This window comes from Macaca nemestrina, chromosome 20, assembly GCF_043159975.1.
Source record: "Macaca nemestrina isolate mMacNem1 chromosome 20, mMacNem.hap1, whole genome shotgun sequence".
Classification (NCBI taxonomy): domain Eukaryota; kingdom Metazoa; phylum Chordata; class Mammalia; order Primates; family Cercopithecidae; genus Macaca; species Macaca nemestrina.
Genome location: NC_092144.1, coordinates 1746889 through 1764206, shown reverse-complemented (window position 1 = coordinate 1764206; position 17318 = coordinate 1746889). Strand labels below are relative to the sequence as shown.

General features: G+C 60.9%; 2 protein-coding genes across 4 annotated transcripts; both read right to left on the bottom strand.

Moving 5' to 3' along the window:
* Nucleotides 1-24: 24 nt before the first annotated feature.
* LOC105485891 (anti-Mullerian hormone) lies at nt 25-3326 on the bottom strand. Its single transcript, XM_011748484.3, has 5 exons — nt 2376-3326; nt 1613-1761; nt 1333-1441; nt 1086-1245; nt 25-995 (listed from the first exon to the last, which is right to left on the bottom strand). Exons 1-5 carry the CDS (start codon nt 2788-2790, stop codon nt 140-142), a joined length of 1689 nt encoding a protein of 562 aa, XP_011746786.2. The 5' UTR covers nt 2791-3326; the 3' UTR covers nt 25-139.
* Nucleotides 3327-3467: 141 nt separating this feature from the next.
* On the bottom strand, nt 3468-17253 carry LOC105485885 (splicing factor 3a subunit 2). 3 transcript variants are annotated; one of them, XM_071085951.1, is made up of 10 exons: nt 16870-16965; nt 15936-16078; nt 9780-9942; nt 8745-8816; nt 8582-8628; nt 6906-7015; nt 5337-5386; nt 5117-5257; nt 4473-4541; nt 3468-4379 (listed from the first exon to the last, which is right to left on the bottom strand). In XM_071085951.1, the coding sequence occupies exons 3-10, from the start codon at nt 9903-9905 to the stop codon at nt 3579-3581; spliced, it is 1416 nt and encodes a 471-aa protein (XP_070942052.1). In that variant the 5' UTR covers nt 9906-9942; nt 15936-16078; nt 16870-16965; the 3' UTR covers nt 3468-3578. The 3 variants fall into 3 exon arrangements, with proteins under 3 accessions (XP_070942052.1, XP_070942053.1, XP_011746774.1); XM_071085952.1 differs by lacking the exons at nt 15936-16078; nt 16870-16965 and adding an exon at nt 17116-17253; XM_011748472.2 differs by lacking the exon at nt 15936-16078 and having other exon boundaries at nt 16870-17014.
* Nucleotides 17254-17318: the final 65 nt, after the last annotated feature.

The window sequence follows — 17318 nt, the reverse complement described above, 5'->3', positions numbered from 1 at the left end:
CTCTAACACGCACGGACACCCCACTCGGTTGCTTGCTGGTCTTTATTGGGGCGATACTTGGGGTCCGAATAAATATGGGAAGGGGCGCGAGCTGGGGCACGTCCGGCCCCTCGGGGCAGGAGTCCGCGAGGCGCAGGGGTCACCGGCAGCCACACTCGGTGGCCACCATGTTGGGCACGTGGTGCGCGCTGATGCGCTCCTCCGACAGGCTGATGAGCAGCTTGCCCGCATAGGCAGTGGGCACGCAGCAGGGGGGGCGCGCCAGGGCGGCCCCACGGGCCTGCATCTTCAGCAGCAGCACCACGTGGTTGCCGTAGCGCGGGTTGCGGTCGGACTGCGGCCAGCCGCACACGCCCTGGCAATTGTTGGCCTGGTAGGTCTCCGGGATGAGTACGGAGCGCTCGGCGCGGAGGTCTACGCTGAGCTCGCGCAGGGCGCACGGCCCGTCGGCGGCGGTGGCCCCTGCGCTGCGCTGTGCCCGCCCCGGCCCGCGTGGATCCCGCCCGCGCCACTCCGCGCGCAGGCCCTGCAGCGCTTTCAGAAGCAGCAGAGCTCGCAAGGGATCGCCGGGGCCGCCGGGGCCGCCTGGGCAGAGCGCGAGCAGGCGTGCCAGCAGCGGGGCTGCGGCTGGAGGCAGACCTGGGAGGCTGCTCAGCTCGGCAGCCGCCGCTTGCAGCTCGGCAGCCACGCGGTGCGCCAGGGCAGTCGCCCACGGCGCCGACGTGGGGTCGTGCAGGGGCGCGGGGTCCCCGGTGGTGGCCGCGGTGGGCCGCAGCAGCAACAGCGGGTCCTCGCCGTCTAGCAGGCGCTCCAGCGCCGCGGGGTCCGACAGGTTGACCAGGCCCTGCGGGAAGCCGGCCAGCGCGTCCGGGTCCAGGGCCAGGCGGGGCGCGGAGGCCCGGGCCCGGGGGCCCCGCAACGTCCGCACCAGGCGCGTGAGCGTCTCCAGGAAGGGGTCTGCACTGGGCGGCGACTCCTCGAGCTCCGCGGATGGCCTGGAACCCGCAGTTAGGGGAGTTGAGAGCGGGCGCGAGGCCACGCCGCCCCCGCCTGCTCCTGCCCCATGCCCCCGGGCCTGCACGCACCTGGGCGGCGGGAAGGGCACGGTGTCCAGCTGGCCTTGCGCGGGCAGCGGCGCGGGCTCAGACCGCGGCAGCAGGAGCAAGGCCGGGGTCATCCGCGTGAAGCAGCGGTGGTCGTCGCCGAACAGCAGTGCCTGCAGCTGGGCCGTACTCAGGAGGGAGCCTGCGGTGGGTGGGCGCGGGGTTGGCTCAGGGGTTGGGGGCTGAGGGCAGTCGACCCGGCGCCCGGTCCCTCTCCACGCACACCTACCCTCTCCGCGGGGCTGCAGGGTCAAGGCCAGCCCGGAGCCGCGCCAGGCCCCCGCAGGGCGGTCCACCGCCAACGCCAGGTAGCGAGTGTCCCGGGACGGGCAGAGGCTCTGTGGAGACCAGGGCTCAGCCCGGCTGGATGGAGGCTTAGCCAGCCCTGCTCTACCGGTGCCCTTCCTCCCATTGCCACTGGTTCTACGCTTCTCTCAGTACCGCAGACCCTGCAACAAATCCATGCCCCTGCCGCGGCCCAGGCAATGCCCCATGCAACTCCCTGGTACCTGGGCACCCGGCAGCCCAGCCCTCGTCACAGTGACCTCAGGGCCAGGCCCAGGCCCAGGGTACAGCACCAGCAGCGCCAGCTCCGGGGGGTCGGCTACTCCATGCGGGGGCTCCTGGAACCTCAGCGAAGGTGTGGGCTCCCAGGTCACTGCAGCCAGGACAGCAGGGGACGCCTGAGCCATTGAAGGGCAGGCCCGTCCCACACACCCCGGGAGTCTTTGGGATCCGTCCCTGCTGCTCTGGCCACTGTGCAGGGGGCCTCGAGCGGGGGACCTAGTGTCCCTCTTCACTGCCTTCCTGCAGCCAGGGAGCGGTGACCGCCCGGGCAGGCAGAGGCTGCGTCTGGGGCTGTGGGTGGGGCTGCCGCCCTGTGGTCTCTGGGTTAGGGCGCCCGATGAAGCCCCTTCCCCGCAGGGAGTCTCTCAGGCCAGTGGCCCCGAGAACAGGCTGGCCAGGTGTGGGGCGGTGGGGAGGAGGGTTCCACTGGCCCCGAGCCACAGGGTGGTTTCTTCACGGGTGGCGAGAAGACAGCAGCTCTCTCCCTGCCGCTGCGGCAGGGGCTGGTCTAAGAGCTGGGCTTCAGGGACAGGACAGAGCGCGGTGCCCACCTTCCAGGCCATGGACCCACAACCCAGTCCCAGAACAAGACCACAGCCTCCCTGCCCAGGGTGTGGGCTCTGCCAGCCCTTGATCTTCCCTAAGAGGACCTGGCCCACCTGAAGGAGGCCGGCGGTGCCAAGCTCGGGGCTGGGCCCCACGTACCTTCCTCCAGGTGCAGGACCACCAGGCGCTGCCCCCCAGGGTCCCGCAGCCAGGCCCCCAGCCGCTGTAGAGAGGGCAAGGCAGCCTGCCTGTCACCGGGGGTGCACACCCCAAAGGTGGCCAGGTCTCGGGGGCCCCAGTGGGCCCGCTGCACGGCCCCCAGGAAGGCCCGCTCATAGGCGCTCAGAACCCCCATGACCTGCAGGGGGGTGCCGCTGCCATTGCTGTCCCCACCCAGTGCCACCAGGCGCAGAGGCTCTTGTGGGCTGCCTGGCGGCCAGTCCAGGTCTTCTCGGAAGATGAGGCCACCGGTGCCCACAGCTGGTTCTTCTGCTCTGAGGGCCTCAGTCCCCAGCAGAGCCCCCAGGGCGGACAGTACCAGGGTCAGGCTGGTGAGAGGCAGGTCCCGCGTCATGGGTGCTGCCAGGAGCTGGGCTGCCCGCCTTGTGGAAGCCGAGTGGAAGGTGGGGTGTTTGTAAAGGACAGGCCCCTATCTCCTCTGCCGCGACCTTGGGGGACAGTGCCCGGCGCCCCCACTCCAGGCAGAGTGGCCTTCTCAAAGAGCCCTTTCTGTCGCCAGCAGCCTATCTCCCTCCCCACAGCGATAGAGCTGGGCCTGATTTGTCAACATGCTGTCCTTGAGGGCCCGTCCCCAGAAGGCACAGGAGTGGGAACCAGGCTGGGAGTGATGGCCAAGCAGCCAGACTAGACAGCGCTGGGGGCGGGGGGCCCAGATGTCCTGGGTGCTAAGGGGTGGGCCTGGAGGAGGAGGGTCCCCAGTCAGTGGGGGCGCCCTGTCCCTGCTCACCCTCCCAACCCCTGGTGGGCTATCTGGAGACCCCAAGGATATCACAAGAGTCTGCTCTTCCCTCCCCAGGACAGGACCCCAGACCCCCTCCTAGCTGGCTGGTGGAGTCTGTCCTCCACCAGGCCACTTCCAAGGTACAGCCGTCTCTCAGGCCTCCCACAGGTGTCTCCCGGCAGGCCCCAGGCCCTCCCCAGTCGGCGCAAACTCAGGGATGGTGCTGTGCCTGGCACTCCCACACAGCACTGACAAGGGAGGGCGGCGCTGCAGACATCGGTGCACTCGGGGCTGGGGAAGGCTGTTTAATGAGCAGGGGGCGGTACAAAAGAGCAGCCTTCTCTCGATGGCAAAAGGCAGGAGCACCTGGCGCTGAGCTTGCTGGGGGAGGGAGCAGCTTCTCAGTTGGTTGGGGGAGGGGGAGGTATGTTCCCTGGGCCTTCGGAGGGGAGTGGGGGCCTCAGCATTGGGGGCATGGGAGTTGGGGGGTGTACCCCAGGATTTGAGGGGTGAACTCCAGGAGGCTGAGGGTGGACCCCAGGAGCTGATGGATGGACCCCGGGAGGTTGGGGGTGGACTCCCGGGGCCTGAGGGTGCATCCCTGGGGCTGGTGGGTGCACCCCCGGGGCCTGAGGGTGAACAGCAGGGGCTGCTGGGTGTACCCCTGGGGCCTGGGGGTGAACCCCCGCTGATGGGGGAGGATGGACCCCCGGGGCTGGTGGGTGAACCCCAGGGGCTGGTGGGTGGACTCCGGGGGCTGGTGGGTGAACCCCGGGGGCTGGAGGGTGAACCCCGGGGGCTGGAGGGTGGACTCCGGGAGCCGGGGGGTGGACCCCAGAGGTTGGTGGGTGGACCCCAGGGGCTGGGGGATGGACGCCAGGAGCTGGGGGATGGACCCCAGGAGCTGGGGGATGGACGCCAGAGGTGGGGGGATGCACCACTGGGGCCGGGGGGTGGACCCCTGGAGCTGGCGGGGGTAGCTGGGGTGGTCCCGGGGGCCCTGAGGGTGCAGGCCCCGTGGGGGGCATGGGTGGCAGAGGTAGGCCTCCCGGCGGTGGCGGTGGCAAAGACTCGGGCAGCGGTGGCCGAGGGGGCAGACCATTCATCAGCGGAGGTGGAGGCCGCTTCACCCCAGGGGGGCCGGCGGGGAGGCTGGGCGGAGCCGGGGGCTTCTCCATCTTAAAGTGGAACTGGAGGAAGAACTAGAGAGACGGAGAAAGGGTCAGCAGGCACGGGCAGGGCTAGGGCCACCGGGGCTGGGCAGGAAGGAGCCAAGCTCAGGGCTAGCCACTCACCTGCTTGGTCTCCCGGTTCCAGTGTGTCCAGAACTTGCCCTCCGCCTTGTCAATCTCTCTGCTCGGCACCTGGGAAGGCGGGGGACAGAGAGGGCTCCTGGTCCCTGTGACCTCAGGGTAGCCATCAGGCAGGGAGCCTGAGGCGTTAGCCTCCCCGGCCCAGACTCCACCCTGGGAGCCCAGCCCCGGCCTGGTAAGACTTTCGATGGGCACAGGGTTCAGTTCTGGAGTGACACAGACCCGGCCTCCACGCTAGCACACGCTGGCCCCCGCCCTGGACAGGCACCGTTTGCATTGTTTCCTGATGGCTGCTTTGTGCAGGCGTAGGCACAGGCTGTGGGAAGCCCTCCAGCAGCCTAGACCAAGAAGCGAGGTCACTTGGCGAAGGCCTCACAGGCCCAGCACTCAGCCCTGCCGGCCTCCCTTCTCCATGGGCACAGTGGAGCCCAAGCAGGCCCCCTCCTGCAAAGCCCAATGGGAGGGGTACCCTGCCCAGCCTGCACAGACCCTTCTGGCTCCGTCTCGGGGATCCAAGGGGACCCCACAGCCTGATAGGAGGGGCGCCCTGCCCAGCCTGTGCAGATCCTTCTGGCTCGCACATCTCAGGGGGCCCTGGGGCCCAGGGGACCCCACAGCCATGCTACCTTGAAGGCGATGGTCTCATAGGGCTCAGCGGCCATGAGCAGGTACTGCCAGCGCCGGTCCGGAGGCTCAATCCTCTGCTCGTACGCAGACATGAAGCGGTGGCGTGGCATGATGCCCTCGGCGATCTCAGGGTAGTCGATCTGTGGGGACACAGCCGGGTGGCAGCGCCACCTTTCAGGTGCCTTCGGCCGCCCCCCACACCCAAGCCCCTGATCTCACCTGGAAGAGGAGGCTCTGCTGGCCCATCTCCGAGTCCCTCTGCTTGGTCACTGCAACACAGAAAGCTCTCAGGTCCCGGCTGCTTGTCCTCCCCAAAGCTGAGGGACCTGGGGCAGGCTAATGCCACCCACTGAACGAGGGCGAGACCCCAGGGGAGGCCCTGTGGCTCCAGGCAACCGCCAATCCGCCCAGGCTCTGGGACTCTGGTATAGGTGAAGGCACAGGTGCGCCAGGGCTGAGCTACCTGCGGAGTCACTCGGGCAGGGACCGAGGGTGGTACTCCTTTGTCCTAATCCCCAGAGCCCTTCACCCAGGGTGCTGGGACACTATCCAGCAGGAGTCGGGGCCACTGGGTAGGGAGCGGCCCTTGGCACCCTGGCTCTGGGATTAGAGTGGGGCCGCCTGGACAGGGCCAACACCATCTATAGGGTGAGCGGGAGAGGATGCCTTTCCCACCAGAGCTCAGCAGCCTGGACCCCGAGAATGGCTGCTGGGCCGCCTACGGCCTGGCCACTCTCCAAGCAGCCTCAGGCACGCACACTCACAAGCCCTCCACCTCCTCACTGCCCTGAGCCCAAGCTCAGGACCTGTCAGGGCCTCCCCACCAGGAGTCTGCCGCTCTAGCCACCCTCGTCCACCCAGCGCACCTGCCCCGGGGCCTGTGCCCTGCAGGCTCCTGTCTGGAGGCCAGGCACACAGGCTGTCCCCATCTTTCGTAAAGAACATTTGCTGGGGCCGGGCGCGGTGGCTCATGCCTGTAATCCCAACACTGTGGGAGGCCGAGACGGGTGGATCACGAGGTCAGGAGATCGAGACCATCCTGACTAACATGGTGAAACGCCGTCTCTACTAAAAATACAAAAATTAACCGGGCGAGGTGGCGGGCGCCTGTAGTCCCAGCTACTCGGGAGGCTGAGGCAGGAGAATGGTGTAAACCCGGGAGGTGGAGCTTGCAGTGAGTGGAGATCACGCCACTGCACTCCAGCCTGGGCAACAGAGCGAGACTCTGTCTCAAAAAAAAAAAAAAAAAAAAAAAAAAAAAAAAAAAAAGAACACTTGCTGGGTAGCGTGCCCGCCTTCCTGACCCTACAGACACAAGGTCTGTCTCTTCCACCCTGGCCGCTTCCCTGGCTTTCTGAACCAGGTCACCTCCTGCCATTCCCACTGCTGAGGGTCCCGGAGGAGCCGCCTCTAACAGCCGCTTCTTCCTGTCCTCCTTCAGAGGCTTCAAGGTTAACCGGAGGAGTGTGCCAGGGCTCACCACACCTCCACTTCCACTCTTTGGCTTGGCAAGCCTCCCCAGAAGCTTCCACAACACTCGGACAGGAGGGCGCAGACTGTGGCTCAGCTGGGAAAGGGGCCGCTGGGTGAGACGGGTGCTTATCGGGCTCAGCCTGACAGCTCCCAGACACAACGCCAGAGGCTGCAGGTGGGTGAGGGATGGCCACCAAGGCCAGGAAACAGCGGCTCAGGAATGAGGGTCTCAGGGCTGCGCCTCCTGCACTGGAGCCCGAAGAACCTATTCATGCAGCAGCAGCGGCTGTGGCCAGCGCCGCTCCGGGCACTCACCTTTGTAGCCTGGGCGGCCGATCTTCACAAACTTCTTCACCTCCACCTTGACCTTCTCAGGTGCGGGCTGGGCAGGGGCCTCCTTGGCCTCCTTGGCGGCTCGCCGGGCCCTGCAGGCAGGATGGACGTGGTGCTGGGGCCCCTCCACACACAGGCACCAAGGCCACGGGCCCCCTGACCTTGGAGCTCACTACAAACTGAGGGATGAGGAGGGCCAGGGGCCTGGGAGGGGCCCTGGGGTTTGGCTGAGAACAGGGATAGGACAGGCACGTTCTCTTCCTGTCATGCTCCTCACTGTCCCTGGCTGGGGTCCTACCAACAACTCCATGCCTCTGCTTTTTGTTTTTTTTTGAGACCGAGTTTTGCTCTTGTGGCCCAGGCTGGAGTGCAGTGGCGCGATCTTGGCTCACCGCAACCTCCACCTCCCAGGTTCAAGCGATTCTCCTGCCTCAGCCTCCCCAGTAGCTGAGATTACACGCATGCACCACCACGCCCGACTAATTTTTTGTATTTTTAGTAGAGATGGGGTTTCTCCATGTTGGTCAGGCTGGTCTTGCCCTCCTGACCTCAGGTGATCTGCCCACCTTGGTCTCCCAAAGTGCTGGGATTATAGGCGTGAGCCACCGCGCTCGGCCTTTCTTCTTTTTTTTTTTTTAAATAAGACTGAGTCTCGCTCTGTCGCCCAGGCTGGAGTGCAGTGGCGCCATCTCGGTTCATTGCAACCTCTGCCTCCCAGATTCAAGATTCTCCTGCCTCAGCCTCCTGAGTAGCTGTGATTACAGGTGTGCATCACCATGCCCAGCCTAATTTTTAGATTTTTAGTAAAGATGGAGTTTCTTTCTTTTTTTCTTTTTTTTTTTTTTTTTTTGAGACGGAGTCTCACGCTGTTGCCCAGGCTGGAGTGCAGTGGCGCAATCTCGGCTCACTGCAAGCTCCGCCTCCCAGGTTCCCGCCATTCTCCTGCCTCAGCCTCCTGAGTAGCTGGGACTACCGGCGCCCGCCACCGCGCCCGGCTAATTTTTTGTATTTTTAGTAGAGACGGGGTTTCACTGTGGTCTCGATCTCCTGACCTTGTGATCCGCCCGCCTCGGCCTCCCAAAGTGCTGGGATTACAGGCTTGAGCCACCGCGCCCGGCCTTCTTTTTTTTTTTTTTGAGACGGAGTCTCGCTCTGCCGCCCAGGCTGGAGTGCAGTGGCGTGATCTTGGCTCACTGCAAGCTCCGCCTCCCGGGTTCACGCCATTCTCCTGCCTCAGCCTCCCAAGTAGCTGGGACTACAGGCGCCCACCACCACGCCCGGCTAGTTTTTTGTATTTTTTAGTAGAGACGGGGTTTCACCGTGTTAGCCAGGATGGTCTCGATCTCCTGACCTCGTGATCCGCCTGTCTCGGCCTCCCAAAGAGCTGGGATTACAGGCTTGAGCCACCGCGCCCGGCACAAGATGGAGTTTCACAATGTTGGTCAGGCTGGTCTCGAACTCTTGACCTCAAGTGATCTGCCCGCCTCAGCCATCCACGCCTCTGTTCTCTAATGCTCCCCAGAAACCGTACTCCAGCGCCCAGGGAGGCCCAGGCCAGGCTGGCTTTCCGGCCGTGGAGCAGTGGCCCGTGAGGCTCACAGAGACTTGAGCCGACAGCTGCTGGAGCACCAGGCATCGAAGGGGCACGGGGTACTCACAGGTTGGTCTGGTGCTTCTTCCCCTGGGTATGTGCCAGGTAGCTCCCCTGGAGTGGAAAGGAAACACACATGACTCGGGCCGGGCAGACAGACACAGGCAGGTCCCCCTGACGTCAGCCACTCAGCCCGCCGCGAGCTGCCCGGAGCCGGGCAGAGGCCGCACCTCATTGTTGTGAAGCGTCAGGCACAGCTTGCATTCATAGGAGCCCAGGTGGTTCTTCATGAAGTACGGGTCCTGGAGGGGAAGAACAGGCGCCCGTTAGACAGATCGAGGCCTGCTGCGGTCAGGGCCCTCAGACGCAGGATCCCCTTTCTGTACAGGGATGTCTGTCCCTGACGGTGTCAAGCGTTTCTGAAAACGGGGGATCCAGCGGGAGGCCTTTGTGAGCACAGGTATCACCGCCTGGGGCTGTGGCCCAGGCTCTGAGCAGCGGGGGTTCCCAGGGAGCCCCCCGCACCACCTTCCTGGTGGTTGTGAGTCAGAGGGAGGCAGAGTCAGCACAGCACTCCTGGTCACTCCCAATGCAGGGAGCTGTCCGCTGCCCACACCACCACACCAGTGGTCGGCACAAGGCAGACACAGGCACAAGAAAAGCAAATGGGCTACACTGAAGGCCCAGAGACCCGCCCATCTCCAGGCCCTAAGCCGGGGCAGCCAGGCGCACGCCTCTCGTCTCAGACGCTGGAGTTCAAAGGCTAACTCCACCATCTGTGGCTGGGGCACCCCTCCACCCGTGACCTCATCTGGAAGACAGGGACAGTGACAGAGCCCTCGTCATAGGCCAGGTCCGTGGGGCGTGTCAGGGTACACAGAGAGTGCTCCAGTCCCGATGTCCACAGTGCTGAGGGGACCCGGCTCATCCCCGCCCCTGCACAAGCTAAAATCAAAGGCTGCCCTTCACCACATCTGGCTGGACTGACATAAGCTCTCCCCACTCCCAGAAAATTAAATGATGCGAAACAGAAGGTTTTGGACAGAACAAAACACTCTCACACGGGGCTCAGAGCCACAGAGGGTCTGCTCTCTAAGGCGGACAGATGGGAGCTGTAGCTGCTCGGGGCAACAGGGGAGCATCTGGACACGGGGCTGCACCGCCCAGGCTGGGTGGAGGCCCAGGAAGAGCCTCTGGCACCCTCTCCAGGGCTGTCCTGGAAAGCCGAGCCCCCGCCACAGGCGGCTGCACGGTGGCTGGCCCACCTTGTTGATGTCGATGGTCTCTAGGGCCAGCTGCCGGAGGCGCTCCCTGCGGTCACGGTTGCTCTCGGAGGAGGAGGCCACGCCCCCGCTCCCGGTCTTGCCCCCAGGGCGATGCTGGAAGTCCATGGTGACGGCCTTGGGGCTTTAGCAGATGGGGAGACACCTGTGGAGGCCAAGAGGAGAGAAAGAAGGATGGCTCAGAACTCACGGCTGCTGCTGGGACCTCCCTGGGCCAGGCCACCAGGCTGGAGCCTGTGACAGCCCCTCACCCTGCACTCCCAGAGCCAGGGTCTAACTAGCCCTGAGGGGGCCACCCCAAAGTGCACCCAGTCTCTTCCAGGAGGCCGAGGCCCACTGTGGACAGGCACAGACACGAGGAAGCTGGAGTCTGTCTCCAAATGAGCGTATGTGAGGGATGGAGAGGAAGCCACTCCAGCCCAGAGTGCCAAGGCCTGGAGACCTGAAATGGAGCGGGGAGCCCAGAGAAGGCATAAAGGGAAGACAAGGCCAAATTCTCACAAACAAGTCACCACCACCAGGGAGCCTTCCCGGACTGCCTAAGCCCCCAGTGTTCAAGCCTTCCTCTGAACTCCCTCTCTGGTTGGCTGCGCTTACTTGTCCCCAGCCTAATTCTATCTCTTGGGTTCGCTGTAAACTTATTGGGAGGTGAGGACACTGATCTTTGTGTCCTGACTGGGTAACATCCGGGAGATCGGTCACATCTGCTTGTGGCGCAGGAGGGCTCTGCTGAGTCCCCAACAGGCAGCCTCCTCTCATCTCCTGGCACTCTTCCCCTTGAGTCACGGAGGCTGTGCTGTGGCTGTGAACGGGGAGGAAGGGGCCCCAAGGCGAGGGACACGGGTGCCTCTGGACTCTGGGAAAGGCAGGAAACGAGTTCTCCCCCAGAGCCTCCAGAAGGAATGGAGCCCTGTGGACTGGACTCTGACCCCAGAACCAGAAGCTGATACAGCCGTGTCATCTGAACGACTGCATCTGCAGTGATGTGCCACGGTGGCGGCAGGTGTGCAGGGGCACGCTGAGGGACAGGCCACGGTGGCCGCAGGTGTGCAGGGGCACACTGAGGGACAGGCCAGCTGTGCTGCTGACTTGCGGTGGGGCCTGAAGTCACCCCTTAATCTATGGGGGCCCAGGATCCCTCCCCACCCAGTTTTTATTCCCTGGGCAAGTTGATGAAAATGATCCAGCGTGGTGACTGGTGAGGCGGACCTCCCGGCTCACTGCAGCATCACAGATGCCCCATCACAAGTTCAGACATCATAAAAGCCCACCCAGAGATGCCCATTTTTACGTGTTGTCATGTAAACTTCGAGAAACCACCACCGTGACCATCGCCATCTCTTCACAAAACAAAGAACATTCCATTGTGAAAAAGGAGACTGTGACAGCAGAAGGACTGTCCTTTGCTGGGAACGCCACCCTCTGGCCCCAAGGAACCCTCCCTGCCTCCGGCTTCTTGACCACGCATTCTTCAGGACCAGGGAGAACTGCATCCTCTCCGTGCTGGCGCCATCAGCCGCAGGCCACGCCAACTCCCACCGTCCCTGCTGCCAGCTTACAACTGCCTGGGAGGCTCTGTCTCCGGACGGCGCACAGGCGGGCGGGATTGTGTGGGGGCCGCCCGAAAGGTTCATGAAGTGCCTAATTTTTCTCTGGAGGACATTCAAGCATTTCCTGGTCAAGCGACATGAAACTCACATCAGGGGATGTGCGTGGGGAGCCCAGCGAGCAGCCTCCCACCAGGCCGCGGCTGCACTTGCCTCTCCACGCCTCACAGAAACCACAGTCCTCCACGCACCTCAGCACCGAACCAAGCCCTCGCTGGGGGGAACATGCAAGAAGGCAGGGAACCGGCCTTCTTTCACGGATGCACCCCAAGAACCCGGGGGGGCCTGGTGCTGGGAGGCACTCCCACACACAGATCTCGGGGAGTCATCAGCGCTCCCCTCTCCCAGGAGGACGGCCTGTTCCTTTCATCGTGAAAGAATTCAGCAGCATGCGAACGCCCTGCTTGTTCCCGGTCGTGGCCCCTCCCGGACCATGCCCCCACTCTGAGGCTAAGTTCTGCAGAGCCATCACTGGTCTCTACTCCCAAGCCTGCACTCTCCGCAGTGCCCGCCTATGTGTCCTCACGGCCAGCAGCGTCTGGCGGAGAGAAGAGCAGACGGTCTGTGGAGGACTCAGGGCCCGGGAGGAGCGGGGCTCAGTCTCAGGAGTGACCTGCACTTCGCTCCTCCACGCAGGAAGGGGCAGCGCAGCTTCTGGGCCAGGACAGGTGCAGGTGGCCACACCAAGAGCCACCAACCTATCCTGATGTACTTACTTCCCATCACATTTTAGTGACATTTCCAGAATGCTCTAACGACCCAATGGCTGGGAGGACCTGGAAAAGGAACTTAGATGGCAAAATGCTAACAAAGCCAAGAGTTCAAATCCATCTAGGGCGAGCCTAGTTACTTCTCAAACTGGCCAGACAGAACACCCCAGCGGCCAGTGGCTGGCTCAGGACACAAGCTCCAGCTGTCACAGGGAGCTGTCACCTGTGGAGTCTGGCCCACAGAAACCTAAACCCAGACCAATACTCAACCACTCACCAAGTAAAACTCTGATCCAAAACCCAGAAGCCATCTGAACCCAAGCCTAGCCACCGCAGCCACTGAACACCCGCACCGTCCCTCCCCAGCAGCTGAAACGTGGCGGCACCCTGGGGAAGCTCCCACGCTCTGATCCCCCACGACCCTCGACTAGATCAGAACTTTATTTCCAGCAGAACTGGCATAAAAGGACCTCTGGAGTTAGAGACACAGGCCCAGCAGAGCAAGGGGGCCCAGTGTTAGGCTGAAAAGAGGGGACCGAATCACGACCTGCCGACTGGGCAGCGGGAAGTCCTGCGGTTCCTCGGCACAGCTCAGGCGGCAGGCGGCCCAGCACAGATGCCCCCCCCGCCCAGGGGGAGGCCAGGAGTCTTTTCTGGGGAAACAGCACAAGAGGAAGAATCCTCAAATACGAACATTCGGGGTCCCCACACCTCAAAGAAAAGCCCCGCTCCTCGCCAGACCACTGGGCAGTTGGCCTCCCGGATGAGAAGTGGCGCTCACACAGAGCTGCCGGCCGCTTTGTTCTTAAAGAGAAACACACGCATCTGAGAACAAAGAGACTGATGGGAATCCCAATAAGAGATTGCTGCCTCCCTCCTTCGTTATTGGGGGAAACCGCTGCACCACAAAACCAGAACGGGACGCTGAACGACACCACGTTGAATTAAAACAAAAAGCCCTTGAACAATACAGACGGGATGATCCAAACAAAAGATTCCATACCAGAGTGGGAAGCTGAGCCAAACAAATCTTTCATAAAGGAAAGCCAAGAGTCGAAAAAACAGGAGGAAAAGCAAGAACCCAGACGGCATTCCAGAATGAGAACAGAAAAAGTACCCAACAAAATAAAACATGAAAAATATGATCACAGAAATAACGTAAGAACAAGAAAACTCAAACAAAAACAAAACCCAGGACTAAAAGGAACCACACTGTCCAGATACCAAGGACTCACCAAGATCAGAAAATAAAAAGACCCCAGGGCACGGGGAGACCAGGGAATTTCACACCGCACACCACCCAGGAAACTGTGCAGCTTCCACTAGACAAAGAAAACTCAGCAGACAAGATCAGAAACCAGCACAGGAACTGATCTTCCCAGAACGGCACTGAAAACAACGCTTTCACGGTTCTGAGCAAACACAGATGTTTTTTTCTCTTTTCCTTTTTTTTTTTTTTTCTGAGATGGATTCCTGCTCTGTCGCCCAGACCGTAGCTCGATCTTGGCTCACTGCACACTCCACCTCCCAGGTTCAAGCGATTCTCCTGCCTCAGCCTCCTGAGTAGCTGAGCTTACAGGCGCCTGCCAACACGCCGGGCTAATTTTTATACTTTTAATAGAGATGGGGTTTCGCCGGGTTGGCCAGGCTGGTTTCAAACTCCCAAACTCAGGTGATCCACCCGCCTCCGCCTCCCAAAGTGCTGGGATTACAGGTGTGAGACACCGCACCCGGCCTACAAATATGGATTTTTTTGTTGTTGTTGTTGTTGAGACAGAGTCTCCCTGTGTCGCCCAGACTGGAGTGCAGTGGCCGGATCTCAGCTCACTGCAAGCTCCGCCTCCCGGGTTCACGCCATTCTCCTGCCTCAGCCTCCCGAGTAGCTGGGACTACAGGCGTCCGCCACCTCGCCCGGCTAGTTTTTGTATTTTTTAGTAGAGATGGGGTTTCACCGTGTTAGCCAGGATGGTCTCGATCTCCTGACCTTGTGATCCGCCCGTCTCGGCCTCCCAAAGTGCTGGGATTACAGGCTTGAGCCACCGCGCCCGGCCAAATATGGATTTTCAATCTAGATTTTTATACCCCACCAAACTTCTAACTATGAGGGTAAATAAACTCATTTTCAGGCAATCAAGGACTTCCCCCATCCCCGAAAAAAATCATCTATTTCTTCCAAAGCTCCCAGAAGTTCTGCTCTGACAGCAGGAAGAGGAAAAGATGGCCACACTGGGAACAGAGGTCAGCACAGGGCAGCAAGGACAGGAAGGTTTGGGACACCAGCTCCACCCAGGCAGAGCACAATCAGTCCCATTCGGAGGAGGAGGATACGGGGGTCTTGGAGGGCAGTGGGGAGGGGGAGATCAATTCATTTAAACCTGTGCAAAACACAACTGATAGGTGTGAGATGCTGGAGCTTTGTGGGGAAATAAACAGTAGGGAAAAGAAAGGCTAATGGTAAAAACAAAGTTAATTAGCTTTAAGGGAAAATAGAATGCTACAACAAAAGCCCAGTTGAACACATTACTTGTTTTAGCAGCCAACTAAATATATATACATATACGTGTGTGTGTGTGTGTATATATATATATATATATATATATATACACATACATATATATATTTTTTTGAGATGGAATCTCGCTGTGTCTCCCAAGCTGGAGTGCAGTGGCGTGATCTCAGCTCACTGCAAGCTCCGCCTCCCGGGTTCATGCCATTCTCCTGCCTCAGCCTCCCGAGTAGCTGGGACTACAGGTGCCCGCCACCACACCTGGCTGAATTTTTGTATTTTTAGTAGAGACGGGGTTTCACCATGTTAGCCAGGGTGGTCTCAATCTCCTGACCTCGTGATCCACCTGCCTTGGCCTCCCAAAGTGCTGGGATTATAGGCGTGAGCCACTGCGCCCGGCCCTGAGCAGCCAACAACATTTTGCATCTTATTTAAAAAATACAACCAATGACCAACTGTGCTCACGACAGAAACTCATTCAGGATATGGAAGGCGAAGGTGCAGTGGGTGGATAGGAGGGAGAAAATCTCAACAGCCGTGACAGGAAATCAGCAGATGATGTCTACAAATTGATAAATCCAGGAAGAAGTATGTTATTTACTAAGGTAAAGATCAGGGAACAGAGTGGAAAAACCCCATCTCTACAAAAAAATAGAAAAAGGAGCCGGGTGTTGTGGCTAATGCCTGTAATCCTACCACTTTGGGAGGCTGTGGGGGGGTGGGGGTGGGGGGTGGATCACCTGAGGTCAAGAGTTCGAGACCAGCCTGGGCAACATGGCCAAACTCCGTCTCTACAAAAAATACAAAAATTAGCCGGGCATGGTGCTGAGCACCTGTGGTCCCAGCGACTTGGGAGGTTGAGGCAGGAGGACGGCTTGAGCATGGGAGTTCGAGGCTGCAGTAAGCTGTGATGGCACCACTGCACTCACTCCAGCCTGGGTGACAGAGCAAGACACTGTCTCAAAACAAACAAACAGAGAGACAAAAAACCGACGACGACCAGGGGAAATGAGCTTAAGAATTGAGGAAAGGTGGCCTCCAAGACCTGGGGCTGGACCAGCGGGAAGGAATTAGTTTTTGGTGGCAACACCGTTCTCTCGTTAAACCCAGCAAACAACCTCTTTTCCAAAGCTCCCCCTGGCTGTTTGGTGTTCTCCAAGGATACACACGAACAACAGTCACAGCCATGTGCACCTGCAAAATGGGGCCAGCTAACGTTTTCTGGTCCCCTTTGGCATGGTGTTGAAGCTGTCACTCCCGTTTTAAGGGGAATGAGGCTTACAGGAGTTATATCACAGAGCCCCAGTGAACTCACAGGTATAGATTAGCATGCAGAAGCGTTCTCGGCTACAAGGAAGGAGGCCCAAACCATTTCAGCCGCGATCCCGATCTGATCCCAACGAGTCTTAGTTGTTTCTTTTTCATTTTGTGAAACAGGGTCTTGCTCTGTTGCCCAGGCTGGAGTGCAATTGCGATCATGGCTCACTGCAGCCTCGACATTCCGGGATCAAGCGATCCTCTCGAGTATCTGGGGCTACAGGTACAACAACCACTCCTGGCTAATTTTTAAAATTTTTTTGTAGGCCGGGCGCGGTGGCTCACGCCTGTAATCCCAGCACTTTGGGAGGCCGAGGCGGGCGGATCACAGGGTCAGGAGATCGAGACCACGGTGAAACCCCGTCTCTACTAAAAATACAAAAAATTAGCCGGGCGCGGTTGTGGGCGCCTGTAGTCCCAGCTACTCGGGAGGCTGAGGCAGGAGAATGGCGTGAACCCGGGAGGCGGAGCTTGCAGTGAGCCGAGATCGCGCCACTGCACTCCAGCCTGGGCGACAGAGCCAGACTCCGTCTCAAAAAAAAAAAAAAAAAAAAAAAAAAAAATTCTAAAATTTTTTTGTAGAGATGGGGTCTCGCTGTGTTGTCCAGCCTGGTCTCGAACTCCTGGCCTCAAGCGATCCTCCCGCCAAGCCCTCCCTGAGCGGTGAGATTACAGGCGTGAACCCCCGCGCGCGGCCTCCCAACAGGAGTTTGGAAATAGAGTTCCGAGCGGACCCGACCCTCCGGGCCCGCCCAGCGCGGGACCTACAGGATGCACAAGGCCGGACGCTCACGGGAGGAGGGAGGGGAGCGACGCCGCCGCCCGCCCCTCGGCCTGCGGCCTGTCGCAAGCTCCTCTCTCCTACGTCTGCTCTTCCCCAGGGAACCCCCGGTCCGAGTCGGCCGCTACCCTCAACCGGCTCCACTCCTCACCAGAGCCTGAGGCCGCGTTATCTCCTCGATCCGCCACCGCCACGACTTCGTTCGGCGCACTCGCGTCGCGGTCAAAGAAAGCACTTCCGGGGCAAATGGGGCGGGCCCTCTGGTGTGCGCATGCCCGGCCCGCCCAGCTGCGCAAGTCAGAGGGTCAGGAGGCGCGAGGGAAAGGGCTGGGGGGGGCGGGGCTGAACGCCCGGCCTGGAAGGCAAACCGCGCGTGCGCACAACGCCCCCAACGAACCCTTGGTCCGCTGCGGCCGCGCTGGGCTAACTTTCGCGAGGGGCGGCTGACATTCTTCGGGAGACGTTATCGCTCCCTCCGCCTGCGCCTGGCCGCTCTAGGAAGGGGTGCCAGCCATCGCGGGGGTGCCTTGATGCTGTTCCACCTTTGTCTGGTTTATTTCAATTTAATGGTTATGTAACGACTGTCCGTCTCCGCTACCA